The sequence below is a fragment of the Bufo bufo genome, chromosome 1, assembly GCF_905171765.1.
Source record: "Bufo bufo chromosome 1, aBufBuf1.1, whole genome shotgun sequence".
NCBI lineage: Eukaryota > Metazoa > Chordata > Amphibia > Anura > Bufonidae > Bufo > Bufo bufo.
The window spans coordinates 738,757,817-738,777,414 of NC_053389.1; the positions used below are offsets into that span (position 1 = coordinate 738,757,817).

At 48.5% G+C, this 19,598-nt stretch overlaps 1 protein-coding gene and 1 non-coding gene across 2 annotated transcripts in view; both read right to left on the reverse strand.

Annotated features, from left to right (window-relative positions):
* TIA1 (TIA1 cytotoxic granule associated RNA binding protein) overlaps positions 1–18,849 on the reverse strand; it is a 44,458-nt gene extending 25,609 nt beyond the window's left edge. Inside the window, exons 1-2 of the mRNA XM_040414428.1 lie at positions 18,615–18,849; positions 4,312–4,408 (exon numbers count right to left, since the gene is read on the reverse strand). Of these exons, the coding sequence (XP_040270362.1) occupies positions 4,312–4,408; positions 18,615–18,640 (123 nt within the window). The 5' untranslated portion in view covers positions 18,641–18,849. The remainder of the gene's footprint in view (positions 1–4,311; positions 4,409–18,614) is intronic.
* Positions 18,850–19,058: 209 nt separating this feature from the next.
* On the reverse strand, positions 19,059–19,129 carry TRNAG-CCC. Its single transcript has one exon. It is a non-coding gene; the product is annotated as a tRNA-Gly (tRNA).
* Positions 19,130–19,598: the final 469 nt, after the last annotated feature.

Here is a 19,598-nt window from a genome sequence, read left to right on the forward strand (position 1 = left end):
AATTTTAGCTCGTTTGTGAGTATAATAAACCACAAGTTGTTTTACCTGTATCCGAAGTGCTTCACTATGGTGTGATTTTTTGGTGCCCTGCAGAGGAATCCAGGAGGTGTTTTGGAGTCCAGAGCTGGGAAGCACTGTTACCCTGTATCGGTCCGGTGGGCTTACAGCAGGGTTGGAAAATATCCCTTGTTCAGGCAGCGCGGTTCTTTACTTTAACGCATTGGAAAATGGGGGTATGTCCGGGTTCAGCTCTGAACCTGGACAACCCTTTTAAAAGAGGAGTTAAGCCCCCTTTACACTGCCCCATATTTGGGCAGATTATTGCTAACGAGCATTTGCACGAATGATTGTTAGAGATAATCTGCCTGTTTAAAGGTGCTGCCGATTACCCCATGAAGAAGAAAAACGTTTGTTCATCAGGTAACAGACTGCTGGTGCGGACACCTAATGAACATTTGTGGGTAAGAAGATTGTGCCATCAAAACAGCCTCTGCTGCCAGCAAACTGTTCATTCTGAATGGGGACAAGCGATCGTATTAGCGATTGCTCCTCCCTATGCTGTGAAGGAGATCACTGCATGTACAGCGGTCTTCTCCACTGACCAGCAGGTGATCGTTAGGAAGGAACACTTTCTTCCCGACAACCATTAGCTTCATCCTGCAGTGTAAATGGGTCTTTAGAAATGCTCAGCACGGTCTCACCTTACTGCTGAAAACTGGTTGTGAGAACATCCTCAATAGAAACCCCGTCTTCATCAGTGAGGAGAGGCAGTGCTCAGTTATAGTGATCAGCAGGGGTCTCAGCGCTGTCAGCTTAATATTATAGAGGCCTACACTCAATTACACCCAGCAGCCTGTCAATCACTGTCCTCAGGGGAGGAAGGGGCTGCGACGTCAACAGTCAAGTTCAAACTATCAAACTGCTGTATTCATTTAGCGACACTATGGTAGTTGTAAAACAGCAGAACATGTACCGTTTAGACTACTAGCTAGAATGGCCTGCCCTTACTTATTAAAGTGGGTTTCTGGTTGTTTCATATTGATGGCCTATCCAGAGGCGACAGTCCAACATCTGTAGTAGCTCTGCCACTGCAGGTCCATCCATTGTGTGTAGTGAGCGGAGCTGGTTCCTGCAGTGCATAGTGGCACTGAAGAACAGCGGATCAGCGAGGGTGTGCATTGTCAGAACCCCATCAATTAGATAGTCATGGCCTATTATGAGAAGAGTACTCTATTGACCCACTCCTTCTGGTTGGTTTTCATTCTATTATGAGAAGAGACCAAGGATGGCCAAACTGCGGCTCTCCAGGGCAGGAGAGCCAAAAAAAAAGGACTAGAAAACCCCTTTAAAAGGGAACCTGTCACCGGGATTCTGTGTATAGAGCTGAGGACATGGGTTTCTAGATGGCCCCTAGCACATCCGCAATACCCAGTCCCCATAGCTCTGCGTACTTTTATTGTGTAAAAAAATAAAAATAATTGATAGATATGCAAATTAACCTCAGATGAGTCCTGTCCCTGAGATGAGTCCAGCGTGAAGGAGCCCAGCACCGCCCCACATCCTTCGAATCTCCTCCTTGCTCCCCGACGTCACAAAGCTAGAGCGTCGTAATCTCGCAATGCGCGAGCTAGTGCATGCGCATTTCGTTCCGAGGCTGATGCCAGCACAGGGAAGGAACACTATGACAACACTGCGAATGCGCTAGCTCGAGCATCGCGAGAAACTGCTGTATGATATTGGGTACACTGAAGGCCATTTGGCTTTTGGAAGACAGATTTTGCTGGAAAGGTTCTCAGGGGCCATGTGAAATTTGCAGAGCCCCAGAAGTATCAGAGCAATGTCAATCCCCCCCAAAAAAGTCACCGTATTTTGGATACTAAACCCTTCAAGGAATTCACCTAGAGGTATCGTGATTGACTTGACCCCGTAGGTGTTTCAAAGAATTTTTAAGAATGGGACATGAAGTAAGGGTGGGTTCACATCTCCATTTCAGAGATCCGGCACAAATGCTGACTGTTGGCTGGACAAAAAAAACGTTGCATGCAATGGATTTCATCTGGCCAAAACCCGCCACTGATGCAGACCGGAAATTGACCGGATCTCATTGCAGTCAAGGGGATCCGGCAAGGCGCTCTAGGAGGAGATTCTGAGGATGCGGGGCGGTGCTGGGCTGCTTCACGCTGGACTCATCTCAGGGACAGGACTCATCTGAGGTTAATTTGCATATGGATCAAATCGTTTTTTTACACAATAAAAGCACACAGAGCTATGGGGACTGGGTATTGCGGATGTGCTAGCGGCGATCTAGCAACCCATGTCCTCAGCTCTATACACAAAATCCCGGTGACAGGTTCCCTTTAGGCCTCATGCACACAGCCGTTGTTTGGGTCCGCAAAAGATGTGGACAGCACTCCGTGTGCTGTCCGCACCCGTTGCTCCGTTCCGTGGCCTCGCTAAAAAAAATTATAACATGTCCTATTCTTGTCCGCGCTTTGCGGACAATAGGCATTTATATTGAAGGCTGTCCGTGCCGTTCCGCAAATTGCAGAACGCGCACGGACGCCATCCGTGTTTTGCAGATCCACGATTTTTGGACCGCAAAACACACCACGGTCGTGTGCATGAGGCCTTAAGAAAAGGTTACAGTGCAACAATTCCCCACAGAAACACTGCAAGGAATGATGTCAGTCAAGCACTGCACAGGAAAGAACACAAAATGTTTACATCATTTAAAAACTTTGGTCCCAAAGCCCAGACCTGGGAGAGACGCATTTTATGGGCAGCTGGGTTTTTCCTATGGATGAGCTGTGCACATTGATCTTCAATGTATTCTGCTGTACGTAGCTCTTCCTTTGAGTGACACTGTCAGAGACCTTGGCGTCGAATCTACCCATATTTAACATTTTGTACAATTAATTCCCAGTAACCATCCACTACACCAGTGATAGGCAAACTGCGGCTCTCCAGCTGTTGCAGAACTACAACTCCCAGCATGCAAACACTGCCTACAGCTTTCAGCCCACTGAACTACACCAGGCTACAGGACTACAAGGTATCTTGGGGGGGGGGGGGGGGGGGGGGTGTCAGGTGTGATATCAATGGTTTATTGTGAGTATTTGTCAATGTTAGGCTACTTTCACACTCGCGTTTGGTGCGGATCAGTCATGGATCTGCACAGACTGATCCGTTCAGATAATACAACTGTCTGCATCCGTTCAGAACGGATCCGTTTGTATTATTCTTTAACATAGCCAAGACGGATCCGTCTTGAACACCATTGAAAGTCAATAGAGGACGGATCAGTTTTCTATTATGCGAGATTATGTCATAGAAAACGGATCCGTCCCCATTGACTTACATTGTGTGTCAGAACGGATCCGTTTAGCTCAGTTTTGTCAGATGGACACCAAAACACTGTAAGCAGCGTTTTGGTGTCCGCCTCAAAAGCGGAATGGAGACAGAACGGAGGCAAACTGATGCATTCTGAGCGGATCCTTTTCCATTCAGAATGCATTAGGGTAAAACTGATCCGTTTTGGACCGCTTGTGAGAGCCCTGAAGGATCTCACAAATGGAAAGCCAAAACGCCAATGTGAAAGTAGCCTTAAAATCTTGGAATACCCCTTTAAGGGCTGCTTTGAGTCTCAGTTTGGGATCCATGCACCACTTTCTGTTCCTCTGCTCCCTATCAGAAGCAGGCCCAGGACTAAAACACTTCATATCTGCGGCAGAGAACTCCGGCAGGCTCTTCTGATAGAGACTGTTCCTCCGGATCTAGCATTACCGGATACTACTACCACCTTCCCGAGGGACCCCATTGACTATAATTGGGTAAGACAGAGAAGCGGCAACTGCCCCGCAAATATGCCGAGAATTGGCCAGACAAAAACTGCTGCATGCCTTTCTTTCAGCTGGCTGCAGGTGTGAAAGTAGCCCTACGCCTGACAGAACCCGACATAGAAACATAGAGAGTGTCGGCATATAAGAACCATTTGGCCCATCTAGTCTGCCCAATATACTGAATACTATGGATAGCCCCTGGCCCTATCTTATATGAAGGATGGCCTTATGCCTATCCCATGCATGCTTAAACTCCTCCACTGTATTTGCAGCTACCACTTCTGCAGGAAGGCTATTCCATGCATCCACTACTCTCTCAGTAAAGTATTACTTCCTGATATTACTTTTAAACCTTTGCCCCTCTAATTTAAAACTATGTCCTCTTGTAGCAGTTTTTCTTCTTTTAAATATTTGACCTGATGTAAAGCGCCCCTGCCAGTCATAACTAGTCATGTCAAAGTCAGAAACTCACATCCATAATCATCTTGCAGCTTTTGCACGGACCAATCTGGCTGAAGACTTGAAGAATAAGAGCTTCTGTAACATCCCTAGACAGGTTCCCCACATACCTGGAAAATAAAGGGGGAACATGAATCACACAAAAGACAGTCATGCATCATCACATGTGGCAGGCTACATAGACAAGAACACGTAGGAGCTGGAGCATGGAAACAATTATCCCTCAGCAAGTGGAAAGCTAAAAATACACAACTCAGACAATAATAGATGGCGTGAAAAGGCCGATCCGGGCACCTCCAGGATTTCAGGATACTGGGGCTTATTCACCAACTGCGGTCAGGTCACTTTTAGCTCAGTTTTTTCAAAATCACACTAAAATGTTTTGCAGCGTTTTTGGAAAATTGTGTGCAAAAAGCGCAACATGACCAGAATATGTGAACAACGTCTTCCATGTTACTGTCACGTTAAGCACATGCACTTCATTTTAAACGGCAAAAGAATTGCTATTTTCGGCAGCCCCATAGAAAATGAATGGAGGGCGGCTGTGCATGCGCAGTGCTCCCTAGACCACTTTCAGGGCTCCATTCTTGATATAGTTGCAGGTCCCAGAGGTAGGACCCGCACCTAGCAGACAATGGGGGCATATAGCCTAGCAAAAAGCCCCCATTGTCTGAGACGAGAATAACCCTTTAAGGATCGAGTGTAATTTAGTATATCTGACATGTGTCACTTTATGTGGTAATAAATGCTTTTACTTATCCATCTGATTCTGAGATTATTTTCTGGTGACACGTTGTGCTTCATGATAGGAAGAAATTTGGGTTGATATGTTTTACCTTTATTTATAAACAGAAACCCAAATGTATGGAAAACTTGGAAAAATGTGCAATTTTCTAAATTTGAATTTATCTGCTTTTAAGGCTACTTTCACACCTGCGCTAGGTGCGGATCCGTCTGGTATCTGCACAGACGGATCCGCACCGATAAATGCAAACAATGGTATCCGTTCAGTGCAGATCCGTCTGCATAACAGCTTTTTCAGATCTGAGTTTTCACGATCGTGAAAACTCAGATCCAACAGTATATTCTAACAGAGGCGTTCCCATGGTGATGGGGACGCTTCAAGTTAGAATATACTAAGAACTGTGTACATAACTGCCCCCTGCTGCCTGGCAGCACCCGATCTTACAGGGGGCTGTGATTCACACAATTAACCCCTCAGGTGCCGCATCTAAGGGGTTAATTGTGCTTATCTCAGCCCCCTGTAAGATCGGGTGCTGCCAGGCAGCAGGGGCCAGACCCCCCTCCCTCCCCAGTATTAAAAGAATTGGTGGCCTGGGGAGGGAGGAGGGGCGCACTGGCCACCAATGCTTTTAATACTGGGGAGGGAGGGAGGGAGGGGTCTGGCCCCTGTTGCCTGGCAGCACCCGATCAGGGGTCTGAGATCCACACAATTAACCCCTCAGGTGCGGCACCTAAGGGGTTAATTGTGCGGATCACAGCCCCCTGTAAGAGATCGAGTGCTGCCAGGCAGCAGTCATGTACACAGTTCTTAGTATATTCTAACTTGAAGCGTCCCCATCACTATGGGAACGCCTCTGTGTTAGAATATACTGTCGGATCTGAGTTTTCACGCTCAAACTCAAATCCGATGGTATAGTCTAACAGAGTCGTTCCCATGGTGATGGGGACGATTCAAGTTAAAATATACCATCGGATTGGAGAAAACTCCGATCCGATGGTATATTAATAGGGACTCCTGACTTTACATTGAAAGTCAATGGGGACGGATCCGTTTACAATTGCACCAATATTGTGTCAATGTAAACAGATCCGTCCCCATTGACTTACATTGTAAGTCAGGACGGATCCGTTCGGCTCCGCATCGTCAGGCGGACACCAAAACGCTTCAAGCAGCGTTTTGGTGTCCGCCTACAGAGCGGAATGGAGGCGGAACGGAGCCAAACTGATGCATTCTGAATGGATCCGCATCCATTCAAAATGCATTGGGGCTAAACTGATCCATTTGGGGCCGCTTGTGAGAGCCTTGAAACGGATCTCACAGGCGGACCCTGAAACGCCAGTGTGAAAGTAGCCTTAGAAGGATAGTGATACCTCACAAAATAGTTGACATTCCCCATATGTCTACTTTATGTTGGCATCATTTTGCCAATGTCATTTTAAGGATTTTTATGATCACTTTAAGAGGCTTCCATAAAAGAACCCACCCATAAATACCCCATTTTAGAAACTGGCCCTCTGGACTTAAAGCAAAGTGTAGGCAAAACTGTAAAATTAAATTTCTGGGGGGCAGATTTTTCATTTTAATCAAATCTTCCTCTAACACAGCAAGGGTTAACAGCAAAACAAACCTCAATGCTCATTACCCTGATTTTGCAGTTTACAGAAACATCCCATATATGTATGGGCACAGGGCAGGGCTCAGAATGGAAGAGTCGCCATATGGTTTTTGGAGGGCAGAGACCCTGAGGTACCTCTATAGTGGAAACCCCCAAAAAGTGACCCCATTTTGGAAACTATACTCATCAAGGAATTTATTAAGGGGTGCAGTGAGTGCTTTAACCCAACAGGCATTTCATACAATTTCAAAAGAAAGGGATGCAAATGAGCTGTTAACAAGCTCTGCCTCTGGCCTAAGGCCTCTTTCAGACTAGTGAGTTTTCCGTGCAGGTGCAATGTGTGACGTGAACGCATGTATAGCACCTACACTGAATCCTGACCCATTCATTTCAATGGGTCTACGTACGAGTGTTTTTTTTTCACACATCAGTTCTGCGTTGCGTGAAAAAGCAGCATGTTCTATATTCTGTGTTTTTCACGCAGCCCTGGCTTCTAGAAGTGAATGGGGCTTCAGTGAAAAACGCATTGCATCCGCAAGCAAGTGCGGATGCAATGCGTTTTTCACTGATGGTTGGTAAGAGATGTTGTTTGTAAACCTTCAGGGTTTTTTACGAAGGGTGTGAAAAACTCATCAAAATGCATTGCACCCGCGCGGAAAAAGCTGAACGCAATCGCAGACGAAACTGACTGAACTTACTTGCAAAATGGTGCGAGTTTCCCTGAATGCAGCCCGAGCCAATCCGTATTGTTCGTGTGAAAGAGGCCTAAGGCAGCTATCCTATAAGTGAATGTTCAACCCTTTAAACCATGGGTGTCAAACATGCGGCCCGCAATGAATATCTTTGCGGCCCGGCAGTCTAGTATCTATGAAGATGAGCGCGCTGCTATCGGCGCGCTCATGTTCTCTCAGCAGCACGGGGAGAAGGAAGCTGTCCTCCCTCCCCCCTGTGCTGCTGCCGCTGCCACCAATGAGAAGAGAGGGGGGGAGGAGGGGCGGGCGCACTGCGCCACCAATGAGGAGAGAGGGGCGGGCGCACTGAGCCACCAATGATAGGACTATTCCCATTTCCCACACAGAGCGGCGCCCAGCGATGTCTCAGCACTCACCATTAGTCCTGGGCGCCGCTCCGTTCCGTTCGCCCGCAGTGCCCCCTTACTGTCTCCTCTCCTGCTCCACATGCTGCTGATTACTATCGGAGCGATGGGAGGAGACATCAGCGTCACTAGTGGGCGTTCCTTCTTCCTGGCTGTAGCGCTGTCCAATCGCAGCGCAGGGAGAAGGAACGCCCACTAGTGAAGCTGATGTCTCCTCCCATCGCTCCGATAGTAATCAGCAGCATGTGGAGCAGGAGAGGAGACAGTAATGGGGCACTGTGGGCGAACGGAGCGGCGCCCAGGACTAATGGTGAGTGCTGAGACATCGCTGGGCGCCGCTCTGTGTGGCCTGATAGTGAAAGTCAGTCTTTAACACAATACAGGAGGCGGGTGCCGGCAGCAGAATCGCATTGCCGGCACCCTGTCGCTGACAGGGGGCTGCGATCAGAGGCAGTTAACCCCTTAGGTGCTGCACCTGAGGGGTTAACTGCTGATCTGCCAGTACCAGCCTCCTGTATAAAGGGGTAATTTATCATTGGTGGTGCAGTGTGCCCCCCCCCCCCCCCCTCAACCCCCCATCCCCTCAACCCCCCATCCCATTAAAATCATTGGTGGCACAGTGCGCCAGCCCCTCTGAACCCCCCCAGTATTAAAATCATTGGTGGCAGTGGCCACAGGGACCTCTCCCCTCCCCCTCATTGGTGGTGCAGTGGCAGCTTCTGATCGGAGCCCCAGCTGTGTAAGCCTGGGGCTCCGATCAGTTACCATGGCAGCCAGGACGCTACAGAAGCCCTGGTTGCCATGGTAACATCCCTGATGCTGTGTGCACAAGGCACAGAGCAGCAGGGACAGTGTGAAGTCCTATTCACCCTGATAGAGCTGAATAGGACAAGGGATGAAAGATCCCAGGTTCTCGCCCCTAAGGCTACTTTCACACTTGCGTTCAGAGCGGATCCGTCTGAGACAGATCCGCTCATATAATGCAGACGGTGGATCCGTTCAGAACGGATCCGTCTGCATTATATTGTAAAAAAAAATATTTTTTTGATGCGGCCCACATAAACTAAAATTTTGTTTTTTTGGCCCATGTTAGCTTTTGAGTTTGACATGCTTGCTTTAAACAGACCTTGAGACATGACTTGGATATTAAATAAGCCAGCACCTCACCTGCAGACAGCTTTTTCAGGGTGATTGCCCCTCATCAGCACAGAGCAGAGAGTTCTGGCTTACCTGGGTGAGAGGCCAAGTCAAGGTTTGGGGGTACTAGCTCTCCTTGGGGAGAGAGCCTTAGGGCTCGTTCACACAACCTTGTGAAGCCCGTGCCCGTATTGTGGACCGCATTTGCAGATCTGCAATACACGGGTCCCGTTCCGTGGCCATTTCGCATCACGGATGCGGACTTATTCATTTCAATGGGTCCGCAAATCCTGAGATGCGGAACAGAACCACTACGGAGTGCTTTCTGAGGTTCTGTTCCGTGCTTCCGCACTACAAAAAGATAGAGCTTGCTCTATATTTTTGCGGAACAGAGGGATCGTGGACCCATTCAAGTGAATGGGGCCACGATCCCTATGCGGCTGCCACACAGCAGGTGCCCGTGCTTAGCGGACCGCAATTTGCGCTCCACAGCATGGGCTTCACACGGTCGTGTGAACAAGCCCTTAGTCTTTGTGAGGAGACATAGGCTATAAGGCCTCTCACCCATTTAAGCCAGAACTGTCTGCTCTGTGCTGATGAGGGGCAATCACCCAAAAACAACTGTCTGCAGATGAGGTGCTGGCTTATTTGATATCCAAGTCATGTCTCAAGACATATTTAAAGGGTTGAATATTGACTTATAGGATAGCTGCCTAGGGCCTCATGCACACGACCGTTGTTAGGTTCCGTGTCCGTTGTTCCGTTTTCCGTGATTTTCTGCGGACCCATTGACTTTCAATGGGTCCGTTGAATACTCTGAAGATGCACCGTTTGTCATCCGCGTCCGTGATCCCTGTTTCCAGTCAGTGAAAAAAATAAGACCTGTCCTATTTTTTTCATGGACAACGGTTCGCGGACCCATTCAAGTCAATGGGTCCGTGAAAAAACTCGGAGGCACACAAGATTGTCATCTGCGTCCGTGTTTCTCCTATCATTTTCAAGGCAAACTTGACTTAGATTTTTTTTTTCACTTTTCATGTCTGGTGATCCTCCAAAAATCAAGAAAGACACACGGAAAAAAAAGGAAACAGATCACGGAACAACGGAACCCCGTTTTACGGACCGTGAAAAAATACTGTCGTGTGCATCTGGTGGCATCAGAGGCAGAGCTTGGTAAGACCTCATTTGCATCCCTTCCCAGAGGAGCATGTATGGCCTATAAGTCTCCTCACGCCGACTAAGGCGCTCTCTCCCCAAGGAGAGATAATACCTCGCAAATACAATTTAGAGGCACTTGGCAGTGCAAATAAAAAATTACATTTCATCCAATAAAATGTTGCTTTAGCCCCAAATTTTTCATTTTCACAAGGGGCAAAAGGAGAAAAGGCACCCCAAAATTGGTTACAAATTTTCTCCTGGATACGGCAACACCCCATATGTGGTCGTAAACTGCTGTATGGTATTGGGTACACTGAAGGCCATTTGGAAGACAGATTTTGCTGGAAAGGTTCTCAGGGGCCATGTGAAATTTGCAGAGGCCCAGAAGTATCAGAGCAATGTCAATCCCCCCCCTCAGGACAGCGATACAGATGAACAGTGCGGAGGAGCAGGGGAGAGGAGTCTCCCTTGCCCGTTCCTCTGATAGGCTACAGGCACTAGGTCTGTAGCCTATCAGAGGCCGACGCAGGCTGCGCGATGACGTAATCGCGCCGCCTGAGCCGTGCAGTGCGAGACACAGGCCGGAAGAGGCCTGCATCGCATCACTGACAGCAGCATAAAGGTAAGTATGTGAGTTTATTGTTTTTATTATTTATAATATACTGTGGCAAGAAAAAGGTTGGGGGCCCTATATGGGGGGGCGGGCACTATGGAGAAGAGGGGAAGCACTATGAGGCCCTATATACTGGCACAATATGGGGGGGGGGCACTATGGGGGCCCTATATACTGGCACATTATAGGGGGCACTATATACTGACACATTATGGGGGGCACTATGGAGAAGGGAAGGAGCACTATGGGGGCATCTACGGGGGGCCCTATGGAGTAGTGGGGGGGAGCACTGTGGGGGCTTTATGACGCGGCTCTGCCTGGCTCCTAACTTTTTTAGCTGGCTCCTAGATTCCAAGGAAATTTGTCAAGCCCTGTACTAGGCAGTACGATTACAGAGATAATTTTATATAGTTTTCCAGCTTCTAATCGGCCGGGGTCCGACACCCGGGAGCCCCCACCGATCAGCTGTTTGAGAGGGCAGCGGCGCTCCAGCAGCGCCGCGGCGTTCTCACTGTTTACCGCTGGCCCACTGACGTCACGACTAGTATCAACTAGCCTGGGCAGGGCTAAGCTCTGTTCACTTGAATGGAGCTTAGCTGCGCCCAGGCCAGTGATACTAGTCGTGATGTCACTGGGCCGGCGGTAAACAGTGAGAAGGCTGCGGTGCTGCTGGAGTGCCGCTGCCTTCTCAAACAGCTGATTGGTGGGGGTCCCGGGTGTCGGACCCCCGCCGATCAGAAGCTGATGATCTATCCAGAGGATAGATCATCAGTTAAAACAAAGTGCAGAACCCCTTTAAAGGGAACCTGTCACCGGGTATTTGGGTATAGAGCTGAGGACATGGGTTGCTAGATGGTCCCTAGCACATCCGCAATACCCTGTCCCCATAGCTCTGTGTGCTTTTATTGTGTAAAAAAACGATTTAACGCATATGCAAATTAACCTGAGACGAGTCAGAGCTTAAAAATATGACTCTTCTCTGGTCACACAAGTAAGATATGACTCTTATGTTAATTTGCATATGTATCAAATCAGTTTTTTACACAATAAAAGCACACAGAGCTATGGGGACTGGGTATTGCGGATGTGCTAGCGGCCATCTAGCAACCCATGTCCTCAGCTCTATACACAAAATCCCGGTGACAGGTTCCCTTTAAGTTAAATATTTTTATTTTAAACTTATTTTAGTCCCACTATCGGGCTTCAGCTTTTCAGGGAGAGATCCCTTTTTCAATGCAGTACTTTACATGCTGTATTGTACTGCATTGAAACTGTCACTATTAGGCCTCATGCACACGACTGTGCTGTCTCCCGCAATTTGCGGAACGGGCGGTTCATTGTAGAAATGCCTATTCTTGTCCGCAAAACGGACAAGAATAGGACATGTTATTTTTTTTTGCGGGGCTACGGAGCGGTGCAACGGATGCGGACAGCACACGGAGTGCTGTCCGCATCTTTTGCGACCCCATTGAGGTGAATGGGTCTGAACCCGAGCCACAAAAAATGCGGCTCGGATGCGGACCACAAAATCGGTCGTGTGCATGAGGCCTTACACTGACAGTTGCCTGTGAGAGCCCACCTGGGGGCTGGGCCTTATAGGCTTTCATACATGCCTTTGTAAGGCTTCCAGGTGACATGGCATTCATCAGCATCCAATGGAGTTACAGAGGGATCTCCATCCCTTTGTATACTGCTTAGATGTCGTGGTTAACATTGACTGCAGCATCTAAGGCAGGGGTAGGCAACCTCTGGCACTCCAGCTGTTGTGAAACTACAACTCCTAGCATGCATACTTGCTCTGCTCTTCTAAGCACTCTCATAGAAATGAATGGAGCATGCTGGGAACTGTAGTTTGACAACAGCTGGAGTGCCGGAGGTTGCAGATCCCTGATCTAAGGGATTAATCCACCAGCAGAGTTCTTCAGCTATACAGGTGGAAACATCAGGCGCTCAGAGGCCCCTGTACATGTACGGCGGATTGCGTAACCGATATGTTCACTGTGCTGTACACATACAGTGCTCGGCATTAAGCAGTTAAAGGAAACCCGTCACCATGAACATGTAGTGTCATTTGCAGGCAGCACATTGTGCAGCAAGGAGAGCTGAATGACATAGGAAATTATTCAGTATAACTTCTAATGTATTCATTTAAATCTCTGCTCTTCTTATGCTTAGGAGTCATGTGGGCGGTCCTACTCAGTGACTGACCGCTAACCCTGCATGACTAAACATACAAGCAGGACCGCCCATCTGACTCCTAAGCATAAAAATGTAAGTATGGAGCGGCCATATTGAAAAGGGACAGCTGGTCTCGGAGAACACTTTAAATAATGGCGAGACGCGACCACCTAAGGGTCTATTCACGCTTCCGCAAAATGAGTCCGCAATTTTGCGGAACGGGGTGCAGACTAGGGCTGCAGTAAACGATTATTTTAGTAATCGAGTATTCTAATAAGAAAAAAATAATACTGTTTTCCTTTATAAAAACTCAGACGCCCTGCCATTAGCCCCCAACACCCTTTGTTCCCCACTGTGCCATCAGCAGCTCTGCCCCCTTGTGCCATCAGCAGCTCTGCCCCCTTGTGCCATCAGCAGCTCTGCCCCCTTGTGCCATCAGCAGCTCTGCCCCCTTGTGCCATCAGCAGCTCTGCCCCCTTGTGCCATCAGCAGCTCTGCCCCCTTGTGCCATCAGCAGCTCTGCCCCCTTGTGCCATCAGCAGCTCTGCCCCCTTGTGCCATCAGCAGCTCTGCCCCCTTGTGCCATCAGCAGCTCTGCCCCATTGTGCCATCAGCAGCTCTGGCCCCATTGTGCCATCAGCTCTGGCCCCATTGTGCCATCAGCTCTGGCCCCATTGTGCCATCAGCTCTGGCCCCATTGTGCCATCAGCTCTGTTGCCATGCTCCTCCTGACACCCGTAGTGCACAGCGTCACTGGTTTCTATGATGCTGTGCACTCCAGGCGCCTGGCCTTAGTTGCGCCCCCACCCCCTCGGTTTCATCCACTTACCTTTCCAGCAGGGGCGCTGCCGACACTCCATCGTTCTGCGCTGCTCTGCTCCTGACGTCACACAGTGCGTCGGGTCACGGCGTGCGTACGTCAGGAGGTCAGAGCAGCGCGGGACCATGGACGTGCTGTGAAGTGTCCGGAGGCCGCCTGCTGGAAAGGTAAGTATTCCAAGCGCCGCAGGAGACCACGGAGCGGGAGTAATAGCAAGCGCTTCACTCCCGATCCGTGGTCACATGACACAAACGAATCTTCGATGCAAAAAATTTGCATCAAGGATTTTTTTGTGTCGAATTACTCGATTTAATCGAGTAATCGTTTCAGCCCTAGTGCAGACCCATTCATTTTCAATGGGGCCGGAATGTGCTGTCCGCACTTCCGCATTTGTGGATGCGCACTTCCGTTTCCACAAAATAATATTACATGTCCTATTCTTGTCCGCAATTGCGGACAAGATTAGGCATTTTCTATTATAGTTCTGGCGATGTACAGTCCGCAAATTGCGGAATGCACATTGCCAGTGTCTGTGTTTTGCGGATCCGCAGAACACTTACGGACGTGTGAATGGACCCTAAAAGCTAGAGGATATTAAAACCTAAAAGGTATTATTATTAAAAAATATTATAGGTTTTGTTAAAACTTTAGCAGTTTGGCTTCTGCAGCCTCCACGTTTTACATTGTGTGTTTTTAGAAGAAAAAAAAGAACAGCACCAAAGCTGTCCATAGCCCTTAGGCTACATAAAAGGGACAAAAAAATATATATATATAAAATAAAAAAATAAAAACTGCAAAATGGTCAGTTTTTAACAGCCGTTTTTTCCCCCACTGACGCCTTTCAATTGTAAGGAGGCGGTCTGTCTATTAAAACGGACAAAACAGGACATGTCAAAAGACCGGGCGTGTGAATAAGGGTCCATTCACATGTCCGTTGTTTCTTTCCTGATCTGTTCCGTTTTTTGCGGAACAGATCTGGACCCATTCATTTTCAATGGGTCCTGAAAAAAAACGGACAGCTCAATGTCTGATTTTTTTTCAGGACCCATTGAAAATGAATGGGTCCAGATCTGTTCAGCAAAAAACGGAACAGATCAGGAAAGAAACAACGGACGTGTGAATGGACCCTAACTTCATAGACTACCATTCCTAAAAACTGCCATGTGCCGTCGTTTTTTCACTGTCGCGTGAATGTAGCCCTAAAAAGCTTCCAATTCGCATGATCAACCCTATTAAACCAGGCACCCTGCCTGCTAGAGCTGATTAAAATCATACCTGTCATGTGTCAATTGCTTGCGCTGCTCCTGAGGAAAAAAAGGTGCACCGACGGGCAGGGCCAGCACTGGAAAGCTGAGGTGCACCGACGGGCAGGGCCAGCACTGGAAAGCTGAGGTGCACCGACGGGCAGGGCCAGCACTGGAAAGCCGTGTGAGGTTCCCCTTCAATGTGAGAAACTCGCTGCGTGTGGCAGTGGGAGGTTCCCCTTCTGACAGGATCACTCAGCATTATAATGATTTATAAACTGTGTCCCTGCGAAACCTGGAATCTACTGAATTGTTTCGACATAATGCTGTCAGTGTAATCCAGTAGATTCCAGGACTCTCAGCGTCACGCAGCCTTATAAATTATTATAATGCTGTGTGATCCTGTTAGAGAAGGTCAGAACGGGAATTCGCACTACTGCCACAAGTTCCGAGTTTCTCTCATTGAACTTGCTCGCCTGGCTAGGTCTACACAACGACATTCGTCGCGCGACAATTTTTATAGTGATAGTCTATGGTGTCGCACTGCAACACGACAGTCACAGAAAAATCCATTTTGAATGGATTTTTTGCGACTGTCACATCGCAGTGCCATAGACTATCACTATAAAAATTGTTGCACGACAAATGTCGTTGTGTAGACCTAGCCTAAAAGTCTTTTCTGGGGAACACTGCAACTAATTTTCACAAGATCGGTATCATTTAAATCAGCAGGATCAACTCTATCAGGCAGCATGACAGACTTAGGGTACTTTCACACTAGCGTTTTTCTTTTCCGGCACTGAGTTCCGTCCTAGGGGCTCAATACCGGAAAATAACTGATCAGGCATAGCCCCATGCATTCTGAATGGAGAGTAAGGCTACTTTTACACTTGCAGCAGTGTGATCCGGCGACGGAACTGCACGCCGTATCCGCTAATCTGCATGTGACTGAAAGCATTTTTGAGACTCATCCGGATCCGTCTCACAAATGCATTGCAAGAACGGATCCGTCTCTCCGCTTGTCATGCGGACAGACGGATCCGTCTTGTATCTTTTTTCACATTTTTACCGGATCCGGCATTTTGAATGCCGCATCCGGCACTAATACATTCCTATGGGGAAAAATGCTGGATCCGGCATTCAGGCATGTCTTCAGTTTTTTTCGCCGGAGATAAAACTGTAGCATGCTACGGTTTTCTCTTTTGCCTGATCAATCAAAACGACTGAACTGAAGACATCCTGATGCATCCTGAACGGATTACTCTCCATTCAGAATGCATGGGGATAAAACTGATCCGTTCTTTTCCAGTATTGAGCCCTTAGGACGGAACTCAGTGCCGGAAAAGAAAAACGCAAGTGTGAAAGTACTCTTAGGCCTCTTTCACACTTGCGTTGTTGGGATCCGGCATGCACTTCCGTTGCCGGAGGTGCCTGCCGGATCAGTAACAACGCAAGTGTACTGAAAGCATTTGAAGACGGAGCCGTCTTCCAAATGCTTTCAGTGTTACTATGGCACCCAGGACGCTATTAAAGTCCTGGTTGCCATAGTAGGAGCGGGGATCGGTATACTTACAGTCCGTGCGGCTCCCCGGGCGCTCCAGAATGACGTCAGAGCGCCCCATGCGCATGGATGACGTGATCCATGTGATCACGTGATCCATGCGCTTGGGGCGCCCTGACGTCACTCTGGAGCGCCCGGGGAGCAGCACGGACGGTAAGTATGCTGCTCCCCCGCTCCCCGCTACACTTTACCATGGCTGCCAGGACTTTAGCGTCCCGGCAGCCATGGTAACCACTCTGAAAAAGCTAAATGTCGGGTCCGGCAATGCGCCGAAACGACGTTTAGCTTAAGGCCGGATCCGGATCAATGCCTTTCAATGGGCATTCATTCCGGATCTGCCCTTGCGGCAAGTCTTCAGGATTTTTGGCCGGAGCAAAAAGCGCAGCATGCTGCGGTATTTTCTCCGGCCAAAAAACGTTCCGTTCCGGAACTGAAGACATCCTGATGCATCCTGAACGGATTTCTCTCCATTCAGAATGCATTAGGATAATCCTGATCAGGATTCTTCCGGCATAGAGCCCCGACGACGGAACTCTATGCCGGAAGACAAGAACGCAGGTGTGAAAGAGCCCTAATCCGTTCAGGACGTCTTCAGTTCAGTCATTTTGACTGATCAGGCAAAAGAGAAAACCGCAGCATGCTACAGTTTTATCTCCGGCGAAAAAAAATATGAAGACATGCCTGAATGCCGGATCCGTCCTTCCGGCCTGCGCAGACCGGTAAAAATGTGAAAAAAAAAAATACAAGACGGATCCGTCTGTCCACATGACAAGCGGAGAGATGGATTCGCTCTTGCAATGCATTTGTAGACGGATCCGCATCCAGATCCGTCTCACAAATGCTTTCCGTCACATCCAAATCAGCAGATCCAGCGGGCAGTTCCGACGACGGAACTGCTTGCCGGATGACACTGCCGCAAGTGTGAAAGTAGCCTTAGTAAGGTTGATCCTGCTGATAGTATTCTGGTTATATCCCGCTATCCCTTGTCCTGATCTAATAGTTTTCCTCTACAGAGAATGATCTAATATAACCCTTTAAATGCCCAGAGGTTGGTCAATGACACGTTAGTGTGAGAGTCTAAGGGGTTCATGTTTTTGTCCTACATTTCACATTTATGTTGGGAAAAAGGGACACTATGGTTTTCCATCCTGCAGAGTCCACCAAAAAAAAATAAAAAATAAAATCTATACGTTAAATATTTTTTTTTGTTTTACAATGGAACCCTCTGGTGACAGGCGGCACTGTACGGCATCTGTTTAACATATTACATGTATACATTAAACACGGGACAAAAACACCGCCTAAAACTGGCAGTTCTATTTATTTTTTTTCTAGCTGATTTTTATTTTATTTTTTGCTTCAAACATAAGGTCCCTTCTGAACTGGCATCTCGATGGCCGACACCGTCACCAGCTTCTACAACTAAAAGCAATCTGTGGTTTAAAAAATATTTAGCAGGCATCTAATGGAGCTTTTCCGCCTGTACAATCAGGGTGCGGATGCCTCGGTGTATATCTACAGCGCAGGGTATGCCCACATCAGGTTTTACTAATTGTTTTTGTCTTATCCGGAAAACCTCCAGCACCGGGAAGCAGGTTAAGTGACCGCTCCTTTACCGGCCCGGCTGCCGGCACCGTCCTGGGCAAGATCATCTCTGACTGTGGGGGACCCTATGAAACAGGACATCTCAAGCCATCTTCATTACCACTACATACCAGAAGATCCTTGAGGCAACAACCAACATGGCAGCGGACCCTGTCGTGTGGCCACCACAACATGGACTTTGCCAGCTCTGATCGACCCAATTATACATTGCTGGTATGCCTGAAAGAGAACAGCTGCCCTTGTGGCCGGGGGCGGCAGGGATCCCACACAGATGGAGACCCCATTCTTATAGGAAACCCTTGAGCACCAGACCCCCCTCCCCCGCACAGGGAATACAGAGAGCATTAGCCCATAACAACCAACCAGATGTCACGTTACATTCTCCAAGTGCCGCTTACACAATGAAAGCGGCGAGCTCATTGGTCGCTATGGTCACATGCTCCCTTTCTGTGTTATGAGGCCCAGTGTCTACATCGTTTTACGCGATACCTGCCGCCTCCGGTCATGTCTGGTAAAACAAGGCACTTGGGCCTTAAGAACTCACAGGGTCTTGGGCATCTCGTCCTCCATGGCTCCGGGTCCCTCTCTGTCCTAAGGGACCCGGCGGGAAAGTAAGTCTTGCGGGTTGTCCGAACAAGACCGGTGAAGAGACGGGAGCGAGAATGAAGCAGGGCGCGCACAGCTGTCTGTCGTTCTGTCTGACCACTACGTGCCGCACTCCACTGCCTCTCACCGCTCCGGCCTGGAACAATGCAAGAGAAACCGTCACCACAAGATGGCGGCGGGGGGAGGACGGCGCCTGCGCACAGCGAGGACCCCGGAAAAGGCTGTCCTTCCAAAACGCCCACATGGAGCTTAGACAGTATTAAAAACAGTTGAGATGTAAAATAACGGGCGGCATTAGTCACTGGACCGTATATGACATCTTCAGTGACAAACCGGAACGGAAATGTAATTTATAAGCTTAAATTCGGGGGCTAAAAGGAAGTGCGCCGCCCGGGAATCGAACCCGGGTCGCAAGAATGGGAATCTTGCATGATACCACTACACCAGCGGCGCCGGTGGAGGCAGAGCTGCTCTGTGGGGGTGAAGACTGCAACCAGCCTGAGCACAGGGCTCTGTCCACACGGGCAGCTTTATGGGGCCGTTTTCTGTCATCTTTTGTAACAAAAATGTTGTCAGTTTAACATAATATGACAAACTCGGCCTGTGTGAATACTGCTTCAATCCGGACCCTGCATTTCCTGCGGTTTTCAAGCTTTGCAAAACACAAAGAAATTCACGGCGTCCGGATGTGACTTATAGGAGAGGGAAGTCTATCAAAGTGTAATTCACAATTTCGCTTTTCGATGGGAGACGCGCCAAAACAGAAAGTTCGGACGGCACAAGGATGGAATATCAGAGACGCGAAGGATCCCGATGAAATCCCCGCACAGTCCTGAGGCAATCTATGGTTCCGCAGCTCCCAGTCCTGCACACTTACACACCAGAAGTTTTGTCCATTTGCCTTTTTTTGGCTGTAAAAACC